This window comes from Pongo abelii, chromosome 2 (assembly GCF_028885655.2).
Source record: "Pongo abelii isolate AG06213 chromosome 2, NHGRI_mPonAbe1-v2.0_pri, whole genome shotgun sequence".
Classification (NCBI taxonomy): Eukaryota; Metazoa; Chordata; class Mammalia; order Primates; family Hominidae; genus Pongo; species Pongo abelii.
Window position 1 is genome coordinate 139016396 of NC_085928.1, and position 25216 is coordinate 139041611.

General features: G+C 37.6%; 1 protein-coding gene across 20 annotated transcripts in view; it reads left to right on the forward strand.

Moving 5' to 3' along the window:
• The window catches only part of ANKRD28 (ankyrin repeat domain 28), a 197917-nt gene that overhangs the window by 110814 nt on the left and 61887 nt on the right, over positions 1 to 25216 (forward strand). For 10 of the 20 annotated variants that reach the window (XM_063722569.1, XM_063722572.1, XM_054552558.2 and 7 more), the window contains 3 exons: positions 4534 to 4604; positions 17090 to 17290; positions 18822 to 18909. In XM_063722569.1, coding sequence (XP_063578639.1) covers positions 4534 to 4604; positions 17090 to 17290; positions 18822 to 18909 — 360 coding nt within the window. Of the gene's footprint in view, positions 1 to 4533; positions 4605 to 17089; positions 17291 to 18821; positions 18910 to 25216 lie in introns of those variants that run through there. The other 10 variants (XM_054552557.2, XM_054552561.2, XM_054552563.2 and 7 more) reach the window with 3 other exon arrangements.

Consider the following 25216-nt stretch of genomic DNA (forward strand, 5'->3'; position numbering starts at 1 on the left):
ATAACTGTGGTATGAAATGGATACAACCTGTTTAGATGATTCTGCAGTTGATTTTTAGTTGTGTTATTTATTGAATGTAATATCAGAAACTCAATCACATCTCTACTCCAGAAAGGTGAATCTAAATTCAGATATATGTGTGAGGATAGGCTCTGGCCGTTTATCTTAAGGGAAAGTTCAGTTGGTATACGTGGATTTGTGGGGGACAAGGAAAGACTTGTTGAAGAAAATATTGATTATACAGTTGGACATAACCATTTTGAATTTAATGAGTTGCTTCTGGCATGTAAGTTTTCTGTAAATATTGGTTTATAGTACTCACTGATGGTATCTTTCTTAAATTGCTATGTGTATTGTCTTTTGTTTCTTAGCAGTGCTTTTTCGCACCACAGGCTATGCCAGTAACCTAACTTCAACAAATGACATGGGACTGCTGTTTTATATTCTTTTCTGTCTTAATGAGTAGGAAATAGCAAAGAAATTAATCTTCTCTTGGTTACTTAAGGTCATCCTTATAAACCACAAATACCATCTTCTACCATGTAGAGGGCATGTGATTATGCCACCAGAGGCGGTTAATGACATTTGGTTTTATTTCTCTCTACAAAGACTGTTTTTTGTTTTAAGTGGGTATGATTTCTCCCTGCCTCCTCTGCATCTCCATCCTCATTATTAGCTGTTGTGGCTGGTGTTTAATACTCCAACTAGCTATTGAACTAGTTAACTATATTCTGGAAATGTCTTTTCCATTTCTAGAATGAATTTGTCGTTTAAAGTATATATGAATATATAGATAACTTTGGAGTGTTCTGTGTGGAACAGAACTCTGTTTACCTTTAGAAAGCCCACTGACATGAGCTCTGGGAATCCGAACCATCTGAAGTGTGCTGCTATGTTTGTTGCTTTTACACTGTTTTTCATTTTACAGGAACACACAGCCAACTACTGCTCTTGTAGTGTACGTTACTGTGTCATATTTATCTGTTTATATTGTAAATCACATGTTAGTTAACTAATGTGGGTGGGGGAATATTGTTTCGTTGGTGCCCTCAGATATATCCCTGATTTCTCATATAGTTGACCTTTATTTTCCAAGGAATTAAAAACATTTGATTAGGCTCTTAGAAGAAATGTATGATTTTATTTTTTATTTTTTATTATTTTTTTTCTTTTTGAGACAGAGTTTCGCTCTTGTTGCCCAGGCTGGAGTGCAATGGCACGGTCTAGGCTCCCTGCAACCTCCACCTCCCGGGTTCAAGTGATTCTCCTGCCTCAGCCTCCCGAGTAGCTTGGAAGCTTGGATTACAGGCGCCCACCACCACGCCTAGCTAATTTTTTTTTTGTAATTTTAGTAGAGACGGGTTTCACCATGTTGGCCGGACTGGTCTTGAACTCCTGACCTCAGGTGATTCGCCCGCCTCCGCCTCCCAAAGTACTGGGATTACAGGCGTGAGCCACCGTACCCGGCCAATATATACATATTTAAAGGTACAATATAAAGTTGCATTACTACCCTAGTACCTGCCATATGCCCAGTTTTCAGTGTGCCTCCCACCACCAACACAAACGTATAAGCACCCTCTCTTATTAATATCTTAGCATTCCTGTAGGGTTTCTTTATGCATATTAAGCAAATACAGTAGTTCCCCCTTTTGAAGAGGTATGTTCCAAGACCCCTAAGTAGATGCCTGAAACCTCAGATAGTACTGAACCCTATATACTATGCACAAGTTTCTTTTTCCCTCTTCAGAATTTCAGGTAGAATATTTGTTCTTACTGTAGATCTTAGCAACCTCAGCATGATTTCTTTTTTATTGAGAACTTACACCTTTTCACTTAAAGGAAGCATTTTACTGCTTCTTTTGGCATACTCAAATTTCCAGCATCACTACTCTTGCACCTTGGGGCCATTATTAAGTAATGTAAGGGTTACTTGAACACAAGCATTATGATACCATGATAGTCAATCTGATAATCAAGAGGGTCCCATAAGGAAAGGGTGAATGGCATATGCAAGATACAATGGACAAAGGGATGATTCACATCCTGGATGGATGGAGCAGGATGGTGCCATATTTCATCATGTTACTCAGAACAGTGAGCAATTTAAAATTTATGAATTATTTATTTCTGGAATTTTCCATTTAATATTTTCAGACCATGGTTGACTGGGTAACAAGCTGTGAAAAGTGAGACAAAGGGGGACCATTGTGTGATAAGATAAAAATAATTATCTCTTCCTTTTTCTACATAAAAGTAAAGCGTATTAGTCATACAATTACTGCTTTTTTACTTTTTGTTTTCAGATCTTTATTAGCACAGAGTCTCCTCAGTTTTTTGTGCCAGCCATCTTCTGTTTTTTGAGACGGAGTCTCACTATCTTGCCCAGGCTGGAGTGTGTGGCGCAATCTCGGCTCACTGCAATCTCTTCCTCCCGGGTTCAAGCAATTCCTGCCTCAGCCTCCCAAGTAATTAGACTTACAGGTGCACGCGGGCCACCACATCTGGCTAATTTTTGTATTTTTAATAGAGACAGGGTTTCACCATGTTGGCCAGGCTGGTCTTGAAGTCCTGTCTTCAAGCAATCTGCCCACTTCAGCCTCCCAAAGGTGCTAGGATTACAGTCATGAGCCCCCGTGCCCTTCTATTCTCCTGCTAATTAATACTTTGAATCAGACTTCTCAGCATCCCTCATGAGACCTCATTTCTTCTTTGCCTTTGTTGATTCAGGATACTGTCTGTACTAGGTGTCTGTGTTGATACCCTTTGGGCCTTACTGCCAGAGCTTTCCGTTCTACTGTGTATAGATATGCATGTGCACATAAATATAAACCTGTAGAAAGAGGCACAGGGCTTAAAGAGAACCATTGAAGTCCTAAGCAGATAAGTGGGAAAACGAAAGACTCTAGCTTCTGTGTCTCTCCTTCACTATCTCTAGGGTTCCAGCTTCCAGCTGGCAAACATTTCACATGTGTGTACTTTCTACATTCCATCTTCTACCCAAAACAAACGTTGGCATTACTGTGATTACGCAGTTTGTGTTTTAACCATCTAGGGTTCCACAGTGCCTGGCAGATAGTTGCCCAAATATTTATTACATGGGTATGTCATGCTCTCTGACTGGTTCTTTATTTGCTGTCTTCCTTTCCTTCTTCCATAGCCTAACTGTGAGCATTGTTCAAAGCTCTGTAATTAGCTCTTGATTCTTTGTGTCCTCACTGTCACTGCCCACAGCGAACTCAGCTACTCTCAGCATCTCAACTACTACATTTGTGGATGTTTCTTACACCTCCATTTCATTTATTTTCTCTCATTTTTCAAGGCTTTAAAGTCTACCTCTAACATATTTGCTGTTATGTACTAGGCACATTTATTATATGTTAATCTTTGTAACAAAGTACTATTAAATCTGTTTTATAGATGAAGAAACTTGGGTTCAGAGGGATCACACAAGTACTTAGAGACCCAGAGCTACTAATTGAAGGCATTACTTGAAGTCACTGCACTTGATTATTCCCTGACTCCTCACACTCAAAACTTAGAAATAATGTAAGCGTTAGGAAGTATGAAGCTTTGTTTCTGTTATAGTTGACCCCGACGTTAGGTTATTTTGTATACCTGTATTTCATCATTTAGAAAATGAGTGATTTAGGATTTGGGATATAAATCTAGGATTGCTTATAGGATAGGATCTATCAGCCAGTTCTATACTTCCAAGAACCAGGGCTGTTTCTTCTCTACTTAGATATATTAATAGAATTATCCTACCATGCATGTGCTGCTTTTATTTGATTTGGATTTAATATGGGAGATAAATTATTCTGTCCTCAAATAATGTAAATTTTTTTGTCTTAATGTGTTTGCATTCTATTAAGGTTAATTTTTGTCCATTGACTTAATGATTTTTAAACAACTGTACGAAATTGATTTGTTTAAAAAAATGTCTTTCTTAAGCTTTAGGTATAACCTAGAAAGACATGAGTTGGTTCATTTCTTTCTCAATTATTTTTCCAAGTCTGTAACCATTGTTTCTATCTTATACAATAACTTTATAGTACTAATGTGTTTTAAATCATGGCTAGAAAACTATTTTGATGTTATCATGTTACCTTATGGCATGATATATTCATTAGTAAAGAAATGTAATGAAGACTTTAAAATAGTCTACATTTTATCTCTAAGTATATTCTTATATTCATTTATTTGATTTTTTTAACACACATTCTAAAATGGGGTCTGATTTTTACCTTGGGTATGCTCTGTATAAAGGTGGCTTTTCTAACCTATATATAAAATGATGTTTATTTTGTTTTAAATAAAAAAACTAAGACTTTATTGGACAATTATATCAATTTAAAAGGCTAATTTTGTTTTATATTCTAAGGGTAATTTTATCAGCAGAAAGTATAAAAAATAAGTTTTTTTTCAATTGTCATTTATCCAATTTGGATTATATATAACTACTATTTCAGGAGATTTATTAAAAATATTTTATGTACAATATTTCAATTTATTTTTTTCTTCTTGTTGCAGGAGCTAGAGTTAATGCCAAAGACAGCAAATGGTTGACACCTTTACACAGAGCAGTTGCATCTTGTAGTGAGGTATGAAATTTCTCTTAGTAAATATATTGTATATGAAAACATTAAATAGGCGTACCCATGAATCCATATTCAAATTCTGTGTTTTCAAAAGAAGGAAAAGCTACTGAGATACCTCAGCTGGTCATTTTACTTTAGAATTTGTACAAACCAAGTTAATTGTTTCATTTCTTCTTTTGTTTATAAGGCCTCTTGCAGTCTGAAGTAGCAGAGAATAGAAAACCCTACCTCTGTCCCTTTTACAAGAGAAATCATTTTTCTGTCCTACATATTCTTCCTCAGGGCTTTTCTCTACCTGTTTACAATAGTCTCTTACAAAGGTTTCACTGATTGTGATCAAGAAATAATCTCATCAGTGTGTAATAATTAGTTGAAATGTTACTTAGCTAAATACTGAAATTAGCTTCAAAACCATTACTTGATTGCACATTTTACCGGTTATAAATATATAACTTTAAAATGTTTGAGAGGGATTACAAGGAAGAATAGTTCCTTCTTGTTTACAGCCTTGTATATTGTTTGCTTGTCGAAATAACTGACATTTTTAGAAAATGTTCGTTATTTGCGAAGTATTTTTATATTTTTCATGTCTTTCAGTCCTGAGGACATCTTTGTAGGATAGACGTCTTGAGGAAACTATATAGTTAATGATTCATGAAAAACTACTCAGCTGTTAAATGATAGAGATGAGACAAAAACCTGAATCGCCTTTTTTTTTTTTCTGTTATTTTACTTTATAATGTGTATTTGGTGCTTTTCTAAAATGCATTGTGTCCAAAGTACCCCTTTTACCTACTTTACAGTAGTTGTAACTTGTTGCAAAGTTATTATTAAAAAATAATTTAAAATACGAAAGTATGTGATAGTATAAGTTTATGTTCATCTAGTATTTCTTTAGTTATTCAAATTGTGAGGTTATGAAAGGAACTCCTAAGTGTAGCTACTGCTTCTTCTGTCCATCATGGGACTATGTAGTTTGGGAGAAGGAAAGGGAAGTCTAACTAGTGCCTCATGAAAAACTACGGAGCTTCTGTCTCTTTGTCCTTCTTTATATTCCTCATTGTGAACTACATCTTGAACCCAGAGCAATAGCTGGGTAAGTGAAGAGTCATAAAGGTGAAATGTGACTGAGAAGGATTACAAACCCTGTAATTAACAGAGGCAATCTATTAGCTGTAGCCTCCTAGTCAGGAGAAGAAGGATGGGGACAGTGGGTGCAGTTGAACACACAACCTAACTCTGAACTTGGTCCTTGATGTGCTATAGCTTATGAACTTATGGAACTTAGATTTGGAGACACTGGCTTCAGTTATTACGTGCAACTTTTCAGCTGTGCGATGTTGGACAAGTCTAGGAATTATAAAAACTAGGACATACTAGCCAAAATACTTTGAATTCTGAAATTCCATTGTAATGTTATTAATTTTGTGGTTAGCCCTCCATAAAGATGTTTCTTTAAATAAAAGCAGTTAAGATAAACATTACTGTTATTGGAACATATTAATGTTAGCCATACCTACGCATTTTGTTTTAAGACTCTTGGGATTATGGCTATTAAAATAGTGGATTTTTACCAGATTAAGTCATAAGAAGGTACAATTTATATATTTGCAGAAGTTGTAAAACAGACCAAAAATTACTAAAGAAAAATTAACATTAGAGGAAGACAGCAAATTCTGCCAGAGACTTAATTCCTAATTTTTAAAAACTATGTGCTCAGCCTGAATTTAAGGGCAAGTTGTAGGTTAGAAAGCAAATAATCCTAGTAAGTTTCTTAATTCTACTCTTCAGTCTAAAAATTACAAGGCAGATGACTAAACAGAAACACAACCGAGAACCCTCAGAGTCCACTTCACTCCCCTGCTACCTCCACTGGAGCAGGTGCTAGTATCCACAGCTGTAGGACCTGAAGACAGATCACATCACAGGACTCTTTACAGACATTCCCCAGTACCACCCTGGAGCCTAGTAGCTCCACTAGGTGACCAGACCCAGAAGAGCAAAAACAATCACTACAGTTTGGCTCTCAGGAATACCCATTCCTAGGGGAAGTGGGAGAACACCACATCAAGGGAACACCCAGTGGGACAAAATAATTTAAACAGTAGTCCTTGAATCCCAGATCTTCCCTCTGACTTAGCCTACCCAAGTGAAAAAGAACCAGAAAAACAATTCTGGTAATATGACAAAACAAGGTTATTTAACACCCCCAAAACATACCAGCTCACCAGCAATGGATGCAAACCAAGACAAAGTCTGTGAATTGCTAGAAAAAGAAATGAGAAGATTGATTATTAAGCTAATTAAGGAGGCACCAGAGAAAAGTGAAGTCCAACTTAAAAACATAATATAGAATATGAAAGGAAAATTCTTTAGTGAAATAGGTAAAAACAATCACAACTTCTAGAAATCAAGGTCACACTTAGAGAAATGAAAAATGCGCTGGAAAGTCTCAGCAATAGAATCGAACAAACAGAAGAACTTTAGCGCTTGAAGACAAGGCTTTTGAATTAACCCAATCCATCGAAGACAAAGAAAAAAAAAATTTTTTTAAATGAACAAAGTCTCCAAGAAGTTTGGGACTATGTTAATTTTCCAAACCTGAGAATAGTTGGTGTTCCTGAGGAAGAAGAGAACTCTAAAAGTTTGGAAACTATATTTGAGGGAGTAATTGAGGAAAACTTTCCCAGCCTTGCAAGAGATCTGGACATCCAAATACAAGAAGCTCAAAGAACACCTGGCAAATTCATCACAGAAAGATTATCACCTAGGCACATAGTCATCAAGTTATCTAAAGTCAAGATGAAGGAAAGAATCTTCAGAGCTGTGAGGCAAAAGCATCAGGTAACCTATAAAGGAACACCTATCAGATTAACAGCAGATTTCTCAGCGAAGCCCTACAAAGCTAGAAGGGATTGGGGTTCTATTTTTAGCCTCCTTAAACAAAACAATTATCAGCCAAAAATTTTGTATCCAGTGAAACTAAGCTTCATGAATGAAGGAGGGTATACAGTCTTTTCCAGACAAAAATTCTGAGAGAATTCACCACTACCAAGCCAGCGCTACAAGAACTGCTAAAAGGAACTCTAAATCTTGAAAGAAATTCTTGAAATACTCCCAAAATAGAACCTCCTTAAACCATAAATCTTACAAGACCTATGTAACAATAATACGATTTTTAAAAAAAGGTATTCAGGCAACAAATAGCATGAGGAATAGAAAGTACCTCACATCTCAATACTAACATTGAATGTAAATGGCCTAAATGCTCTACTTAAAGGATACAGAATGGAAGAATGGATAAGAATTCACCAACCAAGTTTCTGCTGTCTTCAGTAGACTCACCTAACAGTAAGGACTCACAGAAACTTAAGTAAAGGGGTAGAAAAAGATACTGCATGCAAATGGACACCAAATGTGAGCAGGGATCACTATTTTTATATCAGACAAAACAGACCTTAAAGCAACAGCAGTTAGGAAAAAACAAAGAGGGGCATTATATAATGATAAAAGGACTAGTCCAACAGGAAAATGTCACAGTTCTAAATATGTATGCTGCTAACACTGGAGCTCCCAAATTTATAAAACAGTGACTACTAGACCTAAGAAATGAGATAGCAACACAATAATAGTGGGGGACTTTAATACTCCATTGACAGCGCTAGACAGATCATCAAAACAGAAAGTCAACAAAGAAACAATAGACCTAAACTATACCCTACAACAAATGGACTTGACAGATATTTACAGAACAGCCTACCAAACAACTGCAGAATATACATTCTATTCATCAGCACATGAAATGTTCTCCAAGATAGACCATATGATAGGCCACACAACAAGTCTCAGTAAATTTAAGAAGACCTAAATTATATCAAGTACTCTCTCAGACCACAGTGGAATAAAATTGGAAATGAACTCCAAAAGGAAGCCACAAAACCATGCAAATATGGAAATTAAATAACCTGCTCCTGAGTGATCATTGGGTCAACAAGGAAGTCAAGATGGAAATTGAAAAATTCTTTGAACTGAACAGTGATAGTGGCACAACCTATCAAAACCTCTGGGATACAGCAAAAGTAGTGCTAGGAGGAAAGTTTATAGCATTAAATGCCTACATCAAAAAATCTGAAAGAGCACAAATAGACAATCTAAGGCCATACCTCACAGAACTGGAGAAACAACCATCCAAACCCAAACCCAAACCCAGCAGAAGAAAAGAAATAATGAAGATCAGAGCAGAACTAAATGAAATTGAAACAAAAAAAAATATATATATATAGGAAAGATAAACAAAAAGCTGGTTCTTTGAAAAGGTAGATGACACTGATAGACCATTAGCAAGATTAACCAAGAAGAGACAAGATCCACATAAGCTCAATTAGAAATGAAATGGGAGATATTACAAATGATACTACAGAAATACAAAAGATTATCCAAGGCTAATATCAACACCTTTACACACATAAACTAGAAAACCTAGAGAAGATGGATAAACTCCTGGAAATATCCAACCTTCCTAGATTAAACTAGGAAGATATAGAATCTCTGAACAGACCATTAACAAGCAGCAAGATTGAAATGATAATTTTAAAAATTGCCAACAAATAAAAAGTCCAGGACTGGATACATTCACAGCTGAATTCTATCAAACATTCAAGAAAGAATTGGTACCAGTCCTATTGATACTTTTCCAAAAGAGGCAGTCCTTCCTAAATCATTCTATGAAGCCAGTGTCACCCTAATACCAAAACCAGGGAAGGACGTAAAAAAGAAAACTACAAACCAATATCTCTGATGAGCATAGATGCATAAGTCCTCAACAAAATACTAGCAAACCAAATCCAACAGCATATCAAAAAGATAATCCACCATGATCAGGTGGGTTTCATACCAGGGGTGCATGGATGGTGTTATTAACATACCTAAGTCAGTAAATGTGATACACCCCATAAACAGAATTAAAAACAAATATCACATGATCACCTCAATAGATGCAGAAAAAGCATTTGACAAAATCCAGCATCCTTTTATGATTAAAACTCTCAGCAACATCAGCATAGAAGGGACATATCTTAAGGTAATAGAAGCTATCTATGACAAACTCACATCCAGCATTTTACTGAATGGGGAAAAGTTGAAAGCATTCCCCCTGAGAACTAGAACAAGACAGGGATGCCTACTTTCACCACTTCTATTCAAAATAGTACTGGAAGTCCAAGCCAGAGACCTCAGACAAGAGAAAGAAATAAAGGGCATCAGTAAAGAGGAAGTCAAACTGTCACTGTTTGCTGATGATATGATCGCATACCTAGAAAACCCTAAAGACTCATTCCAAAACCTCCTAGAACTGGTAAATGAATTTAGCAAAGTTTCAGGATACAAAATTAATGTACACAAATCAGTAGTTCTGCTCTACACTAACGGCGACCAAGTTGAGCATCAAATCAGGAACTCATTCCCTTTCACAATGGCTGCAGAAAAACAGTAAAATAGCTAGGAGTATACCTAACCAAGGAGGTGAAAGACCCCTCAAGGAAAACTACAAAACAGGGCTGAAAAAAGTCATAGATGACACAAATAGAAACACATCCCATGCACATGGATGGGTAGAATCAATGGTGCAAAAATGACCACACTGCCAAAAGCAATCCACAAATTCAATGCAATTCTCATCAAAATACCACCATCATTCTTCACAGAATTAGGAAAAAAAAAAAATCCTGAAATTCGTATGGAACCAAAAAGGAGCTTGCTTAGCCAAAGCAAGACTAAGCAAAAAGACCAAATCTGGAGGCCATCACATTACCTGACTTCAAACTATAAGGCCATAGTCACCAAAACAGCATGGTACTGGTATAAAAATAGGCATATAGAGCAATGGAACAGAAATAGAACCCAGAAATAAGGCCAAATACTTACAGCCAACTGATCTTCGTCAAAGCAAACAAAAACGGGGGAAAGGACACCCTGTTCAACAAATGATGCTGGCATAATTGGCAAGCCACATGTAGAAGAATGAAACTGTATCGTCATCTCTCACCTTATACAAAAATCAACTCAAGGCAGATCAAAGACTCAAATCTAAGACCTGAAACCATAGAGATTCTAGAAGATAACATCAGAAAAAACCCTTCTAGACATTGGTTTAGGCAAAGACTTCATGACCAAGAATCCAAAAGCAAATGCAACAAAAACAAAGATAGATGGGACTTAATTAAACTGAAAAGCTTCTGCACAGCAAAAGAAAACAATCAGCAGCATTAACAACTCACAGAGTAGGAGAAAATCTTCGCAATCTATACACCTAACGAAGGAGTAATATCCAGAATCTACAAGGAACTCAAACAAATCAGCAAGAAAAAAACAATCCCATCAAAAAGTGGGCTAAGGACATGAATAGACAGTTGTCAAAAGAAGATGTACAGAGGGCCAACAAACATGGAAAAATAACATCACTAATTATCAGGGAAATGTAAATCAAAACCACAAAGCGATACCACCTTACTCCTGCAAGAATGGCCATAGTCAAAAAAATGAAAAAATAATAGATGTTGGTGTGGATGCAGTGAAAAGGGAACACTTTTACACTGTCAGTAGGAATGTAAACTAGTACAACCACTATGGAAAACAGTGTGGAAATTCCTTAAAGAACTAAATCTACCATTTGATCCAGCAATCCCACCACTTAGGTATCAATCCAGAGAAAAAGAAGTCATTATAAGAAAAAGATACTGGTACACACATGTTTATAGCAGCACAATTTGCAATTGTAAAAATATGGAACCAGCCCAAATACGCATCAGTCAATGACTGGATAAAGAAAATATGGTATTGGCCAGGCGCGGTGGCTCACGCCTGGAATGCCAGCAGTTTGGGAGGCTGAGGTGGGCGGATCACTTGAGGTCAGGAGTTTGAGACCAGCCTGGCCAACATGGTGAAACCCCATCTCTATGAAAAGTACAAAAAAAAAAAAAAGCCAGGTTTGGTGGTGCCTGCCTGTAGTTCCAGCTACTCTGGAGGCTGAGGAGGATCACTTGAACCTGGGAGGCAGACATGGCAATGAGCCAAGATTGTGCCATTGCGCTCCAGCCTGGGTGACAAAAGTGAAACTCCATCTAAAAAAAAAGAAAAAGATAACTATAAATTACAAGGCTATGTAGTATTGATACTCTTTTGCAGGATTATGAGAAACAGCTGTAAAATGTGGCCATTCCAAAAAGATATAACTTCTGTAAACACTGAGTATCATTTTTCTTTTGAAAAGAAGGTCTCCTAAGTAGTAAAACTGCTAGAAAACCTAGTCATTAGTGTCAAGAGTATCACTTAACACCACTTATTTTCATTAAGTCCTGAGAGCAAAAGTAGCTATACTTATTACATTTAACAGAAAATATAGCTATGGCCACAGAGAGATGGGTTTTTCACTGTAGGTGGCTTTTGGTTTATATTTTTGAGATACTATGGGAGAACTAAATCCTGTGCAGGCTGATTGGAGTGACTGTTCTAAATTCTCCTAAGGACAGGATAGCTAGCACAGTGATAGATGCATAGGAGAGAACTTAACTTAGCACATACAGTACTACCTTAGTGCTTAATTATCTCACTGAACCTAGGTTAAGAAAGACTGCTTCAGGTTAAATATTCTCAGACTCCCCAACTCTCCTTCAGTGACATAGTTTCCACACCACCTCCTGCTAGCTGGCTGTCTCAGTCTGTCTCTACTACTATGATTTATGACTGTCATTCTTTAAGAGTAGCATATAGTTCAGCTCTGTGTAAGTACTGCATATTTTTCTGAATAAATGGATATCCAAGTATTAGGAGTTGGGTTTTTGTTTTTGGTGTGCGTGTGTGTGTGTTAAAAAGCCACACTGTACTACTGGAGAGCATACGACTTATATTTTAACCTAATCAGGAATTACATTTTAGGTATGTCAAGATAACTGAGTTTAAATTCCATTATCACATGTGATATTGTGTGGTCTCTCCAAGCTTTGTGTTTATTTGCAAATATGTTAAGCCCTTGTTTTTCCTGTGCTTTCCTTCAAATCAATGGTAAGAATTGCTAAAAAAAAAAAAAAAAAGATGGAACCAAAGGGGAAAACTGGTACTGTGGAGCCTCTTCTATACTGACCCCATGGTAATAATAAATACTCTCTGAGTACAGTTGTTTAACCTTCAGTCATTATCCCATATTTCATAATCTCATTTGAATTAATGTCATGGAATGTTTACTTAGCTTTTAAAAAAAATCAAGACACACCAGCAGCATTTCTTACACATTCCCTCTAATAACTGAAAATTTAGAATTTAGATTACCATAATAATGTTTTTTGTTAATAAAATCATCTGTGCCCTTGGTTATCCCCACATTATTTTCTGTGTGCTTATGATGATACACTGATAATATGATGTAGAATTTTCCTAGGGTATGACATCAGACTCTGATTTGTAGTTCTAGAAATTCACCTCTTCTTTTTTAATGTCTCCAGCCTTTAGGGATTTTCTTCAGTTTTCTCTGAATTTTCAAAGATCACTGCTATTGTGATCTGACATGTTTTTTTTTGTTGTTTTTTGTTGTTGTTGTTGTTGTTTTTTGAGACGGAGTCTCGCTCTGTGGCCCAAGCTGGAGTACAATGGTGTGATCTCAGCTCACTGCAAGCTCCGCCTCCCAGGTTCACGCCATTCTCCTGCCTCAGCCTCCTGGGTAGCTGAGACTACAGGCGCCTGCCACCCCACCCAGCTAATTTTTGTATATTTAGTAGAGACGGGGTTTCACCGTGTTAGCCAGGATGGTCTTGATCTCCTGACCTCGTGATCCGCCTGCCTCGGCCTCCCAAAGTGCTGGGATTACAGAAGTGAGCCACTGCACCAGGCCTGTGATCTGACATGTATTACTCTGAGTAGGAAATAATGGACTCAGGGTTCACACCTTGGTCTGTCTTGATACTCTAGTGTCTTAATTGCTATGTTTATTGCCTTATTTAGGTGCCCACTTACCTACGCTTACCTTCTGTGAACCAGATTTGTTCTTGCTTTTTAGTGAAACAAAAAAGTAGAATTGATTTTCCTGTTTTTACTAATGGAACGTAAGTATTTCCCAAACTTTCCAGAAGCTTTAATGTTTGTATTGTGAATTCAAAAATGGGAGTGAATAAGGCAAAGCTGACATCTCTAGTATTCTGTGTTTGCCCAGTTTATCCAATTACAAATTGTTCATTTTATTTTAAATTATTTATTATATCCACTAACATACCTACTAACATTTCCCAATGTAGTGTTAGTTTTAGATCCCCCAAGTCACAATGTACTGTTCTCAGAGGTGAGGATCAGGAATCTTGATAGTGTTTATACCTTGTTTTCCATAATTTTGTGAGTATTCATATATGTATTCTTTCCATATTCCTTTTTAAATTGAAATATAACTTACAATTAAAATGCATGAATTTTTTAGTGTACACTCTTAAGTTTTGCCAAATGTATACACCCGTGTAACCTTTATCCCAGTTAAGATATAGAAGATTTCTATTACCCCAGCAAGTTCCCTCATGTCCCTTTTCAGTCAGTCTTCCCTGTCCCCAGAGGCAACCACTGTTCTGATTTCTCTTAGCATAATTTCCCTATTCTAGAACTTTATAAAAATGGAATCATACAATATGTATTCTTCTGTCACGACTTCTCTTGTTCAACGTTTTTGAGATTTATCCATGTTTCATGCATTATTGGTTCATTTTCATTGCTGAGTAATAGTACAGATATACTGTTTGTTTATCCATTTTTCTGTTGATGAACATTTGCATTTCTGGTTTTTGGTGATTAGGAATAAAACTGCTATGAGCATTCTTGGATGGATTTTTTAAATCTTTTGGATAAGTCACTGTTGTGGAATTGTGGAGTGATAGGCCTCCATATATCTTTGATTAGCTGGCTGACTTCCTTAGCAATTTGATAGATAACTGGGCATTTCTTCAGTCTTTTGCCATCCCTATTAAGCACTGGTGCTATTTCCCATGTTTCAAACTGTTCTGATTACTTCTTATTTCAGAGGCCTAAAATGGTATGGGTGATTCATGGCTAATAGTATTTTGTTCAGTCTTCCTTGATGCTCTGTATATTTATAGCTATTTTCACTTTCTAACACTTTTCGTGTACATTAGTTTATTGTGCTTTATAGCATACTTGAAAAGAGTGGTAGGCAGATGTTATTTCCCCCACCCCCATCTCCTTTACAGATAAGAACATTTAGGGTTAGTTTTATAGGACTTGAATAGTATGCCTTGTAAATAGTAGAATTGACATGAGAACCCAGATTCTCTTTTGGTTTTGGTCGTTTTCATTTTCATATGTAGTTTGGCATTCATTTACTGTTGGGGGAAGTCAGAGACCCTAAACGGAGGAACTGGCTGAAGCCATGACAGAACAACATAAACTGTGAAGATTTCATGGACATTTATTAGTTCCTCAAATTAATACTTTTATGATTTCTTACGCCTGTCTTTACTGCAGTCTCTGAACATAAATTGTGAAGATTTCATGGACACATCACTTCCCCAATCAATATTCTTGTGATTTCCTATGCCTGTCTTTACTTTAATCTCTTAATCCCATCATCTTTGTAAGTTGAGGATGTACGTCACCTCAGGACCCTATGATGATTGTGTTAACTGCACAAATTGTTTAAACAATATGAAATCTGGGCACCTTGAAAAAAGAACAGGATAACAGCGATGTTCAGGGAACAAGGGAGATAACCATTAGGTCAGGCTGCCTGAGAGCTAGGCGGAACAGAGCCACATTTCTCTTCTTTCAAAAGCAAATAGGAGAAATATCGCTGAATTCTTTTTCTCAGCAAGGAACATCCCTGAGAAAGAGAATGCTTTCCTAGGGGGAGGTCTCTAAAATGACCGCTCTGGGAACGTCTGTCTTTTACTGTTTCGATGAGGGATGAGATAAGCCCCAGTCTCCCATAGCGCTCCCAGGCCTATTAGGACGAGGAAATTCCCACCTCATAAATTTTGGTCAGACCAGTTGTCTGCTCACAAACGCTGTCTCCTGATAAGATGTTATCAATGACAATGTGTGCCCAAAACTTCATTAGCAATTTAATTTCACCCGGTCCTGTGATCTCGCCCTGCCTCCATTTGCCTTGTAATATTTTATTACCTTGTGAAGCATGTGGTCTCTGTGACCCACACCCTATTCGTACACTCCCTCCCCTTTTGAAAATCACTAATAAAAACTTGCTGGTTTTGCAGCTTGGGCATGTGATGTCTCCCCCGGACACCCAGCTTTAAAATTTCTCTCTTTTGTACTCTTTCCCTTTATTTCTCAGACCAGCCGACACTTAGGGAAAATAGAAAAGGACTCACTTTGAATTATCGGCGGCAGGTTCCGTAATAATTTACCAAAAATTAGGATTATCACTGAAACGAGAAAAATTTTGCTGAGTTTAGTTCTGATTATATTGCTTAATGTTGATGGCATACTGAATTCCTTGGAATCCTGCCATGAGTCCAATTTATAGAGGTAGTGTTGTGATGTTTTCCATGCGCTTCTGGGAGATAAATCCCTTGGACAGTAGACTCTTAAATTGCCTTAACTTTCTCTCTAAGCAGCACTGCAAAAACAACCTTGTATATGTTGTGTCTTTTTTTTTTTTTTAAATGAAATCGATCTTAGTGATTTTTCATTTTGTAAAATATAGCATGTATAATACATTGAGAAATAGTATGTTTTTAATTTTTATATATGCAATGTAAAAAATCTATTAGTTAAAATTGTTCATAGAGCCAGGTATGGCTCTATGACTGGCTCACATTTGTTACCCCAACACTTCGGGAGGCCAAGGAAGGAGGATCACTTGAGGCCAGGAGTTTGAGACCAGCCTGGGCAACGTAGCAAGACCTTGTCTCTACAAAAAAATTAAAAAATTAGCCAGGGGTGGTGGCATGCACCTGTAGTCCTAGCTACTCAGGAAGCAAAGGTGGGAGGATCACTTAAGCCAAGGAATTTGAAGTTACGGTGAGCTATGATTGCTCTACTGCACTCCAGCCTGGGCAACAGAGCAAGATCCTGTCTCTTAAAACAAAACCAAAAAACTATTTATTCAAAGTATAAATTGTATCTTGTTACCTAGAAAAATAAGATATAAGAAATGAATGTTTTTGAATAATAGTTGTCAGTATTTCTTCTTGCACATTTTGATAAGAATGTTTATGCATTTAATGGTAGGGTAGGGAAAGGGAATGTTTGATCTTGATGCATCTTATATGGCTCTGAGTACTCTGAATATCACCTTTACATTCAAAATATTTTGTTTCCTTGGGTAAATTCCTACTTGTTTATAGTGAGTTCTATGAGAGCTTTTTTATTTTCTTCATATGTAGATACATATTTATACACACACATGCACACTATATATAGAAATAATTTCTCAAACTCTTAACTCATTCGTCTTTTATAACTTTTATCTTCATATGTTTTAGGAAGCAGTTCAGGTACTTTTGAAGCATTCTGCAGATGTTAATGCTCGAGACAAAAATTGGCAAACCCCTTTACATATAGCTGCTGCTAATAAAGCTGTAAAGTGTGCTGAAGCTTTGGTACCTCTGCTGAGTAATGTAAATGTATCTGATCGAGCAGGGAGGACTGCATTACATCATGCAGCTTTCAGTGGACATGGTGAGGTAGGTGGCATTCAATTAGACCGTGATTTTTCTCTCCTGTCCACCCCTCAGTTATTAAAGAACTTGCATTTTTGCATAGTAAAGGCATACAGAACTATTTATCTTTCTCATTTTTGTCTAATTTTGCCTCCTTTTATAACTTTCTCAAATTTAGAAATCTATGTAGTAGATACTACTTGTGCATAGTCAACCTGGGGTGACCAAGGAGAACACTACCAACTCTAACAACAGGAAAAGTATGTTCTATTATTGTGGGAGGAAAAATATGTGAAGACAGAAATATGTTATTGTTCTTCCAGAAGTAAATAGCAAAGGAAGGCAGAATTTAGAAAACATGCTTTTTAGTAGTTTATTAACATTTAGTCACGATAATACTTTAGTGACAGAACCATCAAAACAATTTAAGAAAATTGCTATTTAGTTATCTTACACAACAAAAGTTGTCTGTGCTAGGTGTCATAGCAAAGATTGGGGTTTATGTGTACACCAAAGATTTAGAAAAGGTAACAGAAGAACCTTTGAAGCCAGCTTGTCTAGTCTTTCATTTTTGTTGCAGGGATAGGAACTCATAGGTAAAGTAACATTCCCAAGATTCTGTGGCTGGGAGCTAGTGGCTGCCATGTCTTTTTCAAAGTAGTTCCCACTTATCTACAGAGGATATGTTCCTGGACCCCCTATGGATGCCTGAAACATTGGACAGTACCAAACCCTATAGATACTGTGTTTTTTTCCTATACATACCGATGATAAAATTTAATTTATAATTAAGGCACAGTAAGAGATAATAATAATAAAATGGAACAATTGTAATACAAGTTACATGAAGGTAGTCTGTCTCTCAAAATGTCCCACTCTAACTGTAGTGTAGTCACCTGTTTTCAGACTTTGGTTGACGGCAGGTAATTGAATGCAGAAAGTGAAACTGCAGATAAGGGGAGACTACTGTAATTCTCTGATTTTCCAGTATAAAGAATCCTTGCCTCCACTGCAGTTAAGGTTACAGATGTATCCCTATTTGAAATCTGCAGTAGCCTTCCAGTGGAGAAATTATTGTAAATATGGTTAGTTGCAATTATTATTTTTGGTACATTGTGAGGTAAGCAGACTATGCAGTGACCTTCAGGTATAATTATATTGTAGGCACTATGTTTGTGTTTGAATTAAGTTTAAGACATTTCTAGAATGAGAATGCACTTTTAACATTTTGGACTACGAACAGGAACAAAACCTCTTATTAAATATTTCAGCCTTAGACCTTCCAGATTTGTACTTAGTTCATAAAATACCAAGGCACAAAGTGGCATCCTAAAAAGGTACTGATGCCTGACTTCAGTAGCAGCCACAGTTAACCTTTTTTTCATGTTTTGTCCTGTTATGTTAAATGACCTTCAGTATTCAGTCTAGCTCTTTCTGTTCAGCAACTGCAGAAATTTAGTGCCAGAAAAACTGAGATAAGTAACTGTCACAAATGTACATTCATAGACAATTGTGCTTCACAATTTTGATGACACTCTGTTTACTTCTATTCCAGATGGTCAAACTACTCTTGTCTAGAGGTGCCAATATTAATGCTTTTGACAAGAAAGATAGGCGTGCTATCCATTGGGCAGCATATATGGGTATGTACTTTTTAAATTTAGTTTTTGATATTATATATTTAGAAAAGTTGTACATTTTAAGTTCTTGCTGTTTGTATAACATTTGTCTTTAAGGGTACTGAAAAGCTACACAGTATCTGAGTTTGATGCCCAGGTAGAACAACCCTGGTAATGGGGGAGGTTTGGAGTACACTGGGTCCAGTTCATCTAAAAGCTGTTTGAAATTAATTCCATTTACCTTTAAAGAAAGAGACGTCCCAGACACAGGCCTGGAATACATAATTTAGGATTGATGTTTACTAAAGCCCATTCTCATACCCATTTTTGTTTGTATGAGAATATTAAGGTACAAGTAACAGATGCAATAAGAAGCCTATTATTTTGGGCCAACCAGTGGTTTAAATATGTATTATCATGTTTGATTTCTATAATAGTAAATTTATAGAAAGAAGCTGGGGCTTGGAATACAGACTTTTTTGCTGTAACATAATATATATGTTCTTAAAAAATCTTAAAGTCTGCAAAATTGTACTCTAAAACTAATAGAGCTCATGGGAATAATAGGCCTGGAGTAGACCACCCAAAACCTATGCAACTGTGTGACCACAGCACTAACAGAAACATTAATTGGTTCTTGCAGAGCGGGGGAGGCAAATCAGCCTATTACAGGATATTTTTAAATGCACAAAAACAGCAGAATAGAAATGCTCTCTTCTGGATGCTAAAACTGCAGAGGAAAGTAGATCTCTAAGTATAGAGAAAGTACACCTTGCCATAAATCCTTAAAGTCCTATAAGGCTGGGATTGTGCCTCTGGTAAGAAGCCATGGTTGTAGACATTCATTTTTCAAGGTTCTTAAAACAGCTGAAAGAACTCACTTTGTAGCCATAGAGCGCAGGGCTTTTTTTCTTCCTGCCAGAGGTTATAATCCTGTGCTTCTGCTGTTTTAACTCCTGGGTAGGAAAAAGCACGTATGAACTGACATGTTTTCTGTGTAATACTTGTATCATTCCCTGATTTACCAGTCACATTACCTGATTACAAAGACATCTAGCTAACCACTTATCTTAGAGCCATAGCTTATCCTCATTACTTTCTGTTCTTGGTTTTGTCTTTTCTTGACTCTCATTTAAAAATAAAAGATTAATGGGAAGATTCAATGGAGGAATATTAACTCAAGAACTATATAGTCCATCCCTCATATATGTGGAGGATTGGTTCCAGGACCACCTGCTTATACCCAAATCCTTGCATACGGAAGTCCCATAGTCGGCCATGGGGAACCCATGTGTACAAAAAGTTGGCTCTCCGTGTATGAGTGTTTCACATCCCCTGAATACTGTATTTTTGAACCACATGTGGTAGAAAAAAATCCATATATAAGTGTATCCACACAGTTCAAACCTTTGTTATTCCAGGGTCAATTGTATAATATGTAAAATAGATACAAACCAGTTATAATACACTCTTTCTAGATAAATAAGTCTATACATAACATGTCTGTATATATCAAACCAGTTATAGATACCCACAAGGCTCAGGGAAATCCTATGACTATAATGAAAACAACCGAAAGCAGTAGAATCCTTTTTCTTTTTTAAGAAAAATTTTGAAAATCTTTATTCAATTCCAGTATAGTTACTCTGAAAAAAAAATTCTACGTAGGTATACTAAATTGAAGATCGTGATGTACAAAACCCATTCTCATTACCAATAAACCATTTAAAATAAGGTGTCAACACTGAGTTTTTACAAAAGCAACAGCATTCATGCATCAGAGACCTTACCTTATCTCTCTCCTTTGTATCAGAAAATTACTACATTTTGAGAAATGTCATCAATTGAATAGACGAAATATTATCACTGAAGAATAGTCACATAAAGCATGATTAATTTTAAGAAATGATATTTAAAGAAAACATTAAAGTGCCTTCAGTATTTCTAACAGTATGTCCACAGAAAAGAAAAGCATAGTCAGAATTAAGCAGATAAATGATGAAGTTGGGAATAGACAGTGATATGTCATTTTTCGTTCCCTTTTCAATAAGCCCCAGAGGCAATCCCAGATCAGCTCAACACAACCAAAGTGAGCATGCTGATTTCCCACTCTTGCTTATCCCCATATGACAGTATTTCTCCTTCGAAAAGGTTCTTCAGTAGTTCGTAAGAGTATTTCAGAGGTCCATGGTGAGCAAGAAGCTGAAGTAATCTGTAATTAGCAAACATGTAACGCTGGAGATGTGTTTTTGTTTTTCTTTTTGTTTGAGATAGAGTCTTGCTCTGTCACCCAGGCTGGAGTGCAGTGGCACAATCTCAGCTCACTCAGATCTACCTCCCAGGTTCAAGCGATTCTCGTGCCTCAGCCTCCCAAATAGCTGGGATTACAGGCACCTGCCACCACACCTGGCTAACTTTTTTGTATTTTTAGTAGAGACACGGTTTCACCATGTTGTCCAGGCTGGTCTCGAACTCCTGACCTCAGGTGATCGGCCTGCCTCTGCCTCCCAAAGTGCTGGGATTACAGGTGTGAGCCACTATGCCTGGTCTGGAGATGTCTTAAAGCAGCCATCTCCTTTTTCTTCTAATACTTTCCACATATCTGTTACAAGGATTTGGGCTTGTTTGTAAAATTAACTTTCTTCCCCTCAAATGGGAAAAAACGTGCCTCCAGACGTTTTCAACAGAATTTTCCTGGCTTCATTGAGAATCCAGTGCCTCTCTTCTGTCAAAGGCATGAGAGGAAACGTTTGTTTCAGAATGAAGTATATGCCGAACTTGATCTAGGGTTGTTAACTGTGGCATAGTATGAGGTACTAGTAGTTGGTGTCCCTTTGCCGAAGGATCTGTTGACTGCCGCGACTGCAGGGACCAATACCATATGTTCTCCCCCATACCTCACAACACACTTTTGCTTGTCCTGCTCTGACCAAATAGAAGATAAGGTTAAGTATGTCTGTCATGAACACTGAGTTGACTGTGGTCTTACCAGCTCCCCTGGGATTGGGATTTAGCTCATGAAGCATCTTCCACCTCTCCACATACAGCTCTGGCCCCTTCACCTTGGCCAGCAGCAGTTCTGCCACCCTGTGTATGTATGCCTCTGCTTTCAGTGAACACATCCCAACTGTGTTCTGCAGTGAATCTAATTTAATTCCCTGGGTGTTAGAAGACTGTGCATTCTCCCCCTCCCCTTTCAGACTGTGGAGTGATGCTTTTGACCTCCGTTGGGGCAAACTCTCTTTCCTTTCTAAGCGGGCAACATCCAGAGTTCCTCTGTACTTCAGAGTTTCTACCCACTATGGGATCATCACCCTAAACAGGGTCCTGCTCTCTCCGGGAGTGGCACTGAGAACTGAGCGCAGCTAAGGTACAGCCTTTCTCCCATCACACTTGCATGACTAGGAAACTGTAGAGACCATGTAGCCATGCACTGGGCAGAAGCCCGAGAATCCGTATTGCATTGCAGCTCTGACCTTTAGTGTGAGTGTAAAGGAAGATGTTTTTAAAAAAAATGTAACATCCTTTTCAAATGTCCCCTCCCTACCCCCCCCCCCTTTTTTTTTTTTTTGAGACAGTTTCACCCTTGTTGTCCAGGCTGGAGTGCAATGGCGTGATCTCGGCTCACTGCAACCTCCGCCTCCCAGGTTCAAGCGATTCTCCTGCCTGCGCCTCCTGAGTAGCTGGGACTGCAGGCGCCTGCCACCATGCCCAGCTAATTTTTGTATATTTAGTAGAGATGAGGTTTCACCATGTTGACCAGGCTGGTCTTGAACTTCTGCAAATGTCCCTATTTTTAAAGCTGAAAGCTTGGTGCATGGTGGTTTACACCAAAGATATGTGCCGCTAGTTATGTACTGGGCCATTTTCTTGTGTTAATTGAAGGTAATAGCCAGAAGTAAGTTCCGTATTGCATCCTAAGGTCCCTTTCTCACAGCCTGTAGTTTTTCATCTTGGTCTTTCTGAATATTCTGGTGTGGCTTACTCTTCGAGACAGGAACAACTAGGTTACGTGATGTAAAACTGTACATCTTACGTTAAAAGGCTTACATGGTAAGCAGAGTGCATCAGGGCTTTTACCTACTAAGAATTAAGCTTGACTAAACAACTGTTTTCATACAACTGAAGGCCAGGGGGATTTTGCAGGTTGCCTGTAGTTGAGCTCCCAGAATAGTTGAATGTGTGTATTTCAAGGGGGCCAGAATGGCTTTGTTGTTTCTCACCCACTAAGTGTCACTTTTTAGGCATCTCAGTTGAGTTTGAAAAAGATATTTTGTGTTTCTTGGACCTCACCACAAGTTTTAGTCTATTTTGTGCTACTAAAATTAAATGTCATAGACTGGGTAATTTATAAAGAACAGAAATTTTATTTCCTTACAGTTCTGTAGGCTGGGAAGTCCAAGATCAAGGCACTAGCATCTAGTGAAGGCCCTGTTGAGGCACCACATTGTGGGGAGTCAAACTCATCTTTTTTAAGGAGCTCACTCCCAAGATAGCATTGATATGTTCATGAAGACAGAGCCCTTATTGCCTAATCACCTCTTTAAGTTCCCACCTCTTAACACTGTTGCCTTGGGGATTACACTTCCAACATATGAACTTCAGAGGACACATTTAAACCATAGTACCATATAGCACTGCCCATTTAATTTATGAGCATAACCAGGCAGAGATTTATAATTATCCTTTTTCTGTCTCTTCCTTCCCTGAAGCACAGAATAAGATGAATATCGATATATAGCTTCTAAAACTGTTCAGCCATTCTAGGTATACAGGATTAAAGAGTTAAATATGTGAAAGTAAGAAGCTATTGACTGGTCACCTCTCTTACAGACAAACCTAAAGTACAAGCATTGTCACCTCTAGGTTATATTCAGAGAATTCATCAGTGTTAGTGTAAGAGACATTGGGGATTATGTGTAGTCTTGTAATTTATTTATCCCAGTTTTCCTTATTAGCCCTGGCCTTCCATTTCCTGGTTGAGGCTCCATTAATTTCCTTTTAGGCCCCACCTCTTATACTTATGCTATTGAATTATTTGTCATTGTTCCCTAGTGCCCCACCTCATCTCCAAATGAATTGATCATTTTCTTCCCACCTTGTGCTTGCTCCTGCCATCAACCTTTGTCAAGGTCCCTTTACACACACATACATCTTTCCTGTTGTTTTCAGTACTTTTAGAAATATTCAGCCAAGTTTAGCTTCAAATTACCTTATTGTGATGACTTTGACACAGAAGGTACTGAATAAATATTTTTTACCTTGGGCTGGGCATGGTCGCTTATGCCTGTAATCCCAACACCTTGGGAGGCTGAGGTGGGAAGATCCTTGAGCCCAGCAGTTGAAGACCAGCCTGGGCAACATAGCGAGACCCTCTTTCTACAAAAAAAAAAAAATTTAATATTAGCTGGGTGTGGTGGCCCACACCTCACTTGAGCCCAGGAGGTCGAGGCTGCAGTGAGCTGTGATCACACCACTACATTCCAGCCAAGGTGACAGAGCCAAAACCCTGTCTCAAACATTTTTTAATTGATTTTTAAAAATTACCTTAACACCTCGTTGCATTATTTCTTTTCTAGAAACATAATAGTAGATATTTCTTTTTCATATTAAAATGGGGGGAAAGAGGCTGTAAATATCTACTTTAATTGATAATTTATGTATAAACAACTGAATCTGCCTGATTCTTTATGCATCTTGCAGTATCTTGGCTTAATTTTTTTGAGGGAGGGGTGCCTCTGTTTGAAAGCCTCATTTATTAACTTTTTATAGACTCATTCTCTATGAAGGGATTTTTAAAATGACATCACGAGCAATTTCTTCAATGTAACTAATATATATTGGATGCTTGTTTTCTATGCTGCTCTTGGCCTTGTGGAACATATCAAGAAGTAGAACAGCCTTCTGAAAGTATATATTTGGGGATTCATGCACAAAAAGTAATTAAAGAGTTAGTAATTAATGATTCCGTTTAAGAAACATCACAAGGCTTATAGGGCTTCTAGGGAAGAGAGTTGATTGGGTTGGTCAGGAAAGGTTGGATCTGACATGTTTCTTCAAGGATTAGTATAATAGCAGTGATTGGGAGGAGACATCCAAGCAGAACGTTCCGCGTAAAGAAGGTGTTTCATGAACAAAGACACAGAGGTGGGAAGGATTGTGGGAGAAGGAGAAAACACTGTATAATCTAATCTGACAAAAAGTGACAAGTTATGAAAGGAGAATAGTGGTCCTCTCACCTTCCAGATACATGGCCCCCTTCCTGGCCTTTTTATGTGGTTGGGTGGGGCCTAGGACTAGTTCTGGCTAATGAATGAAAGCAACATCAGTC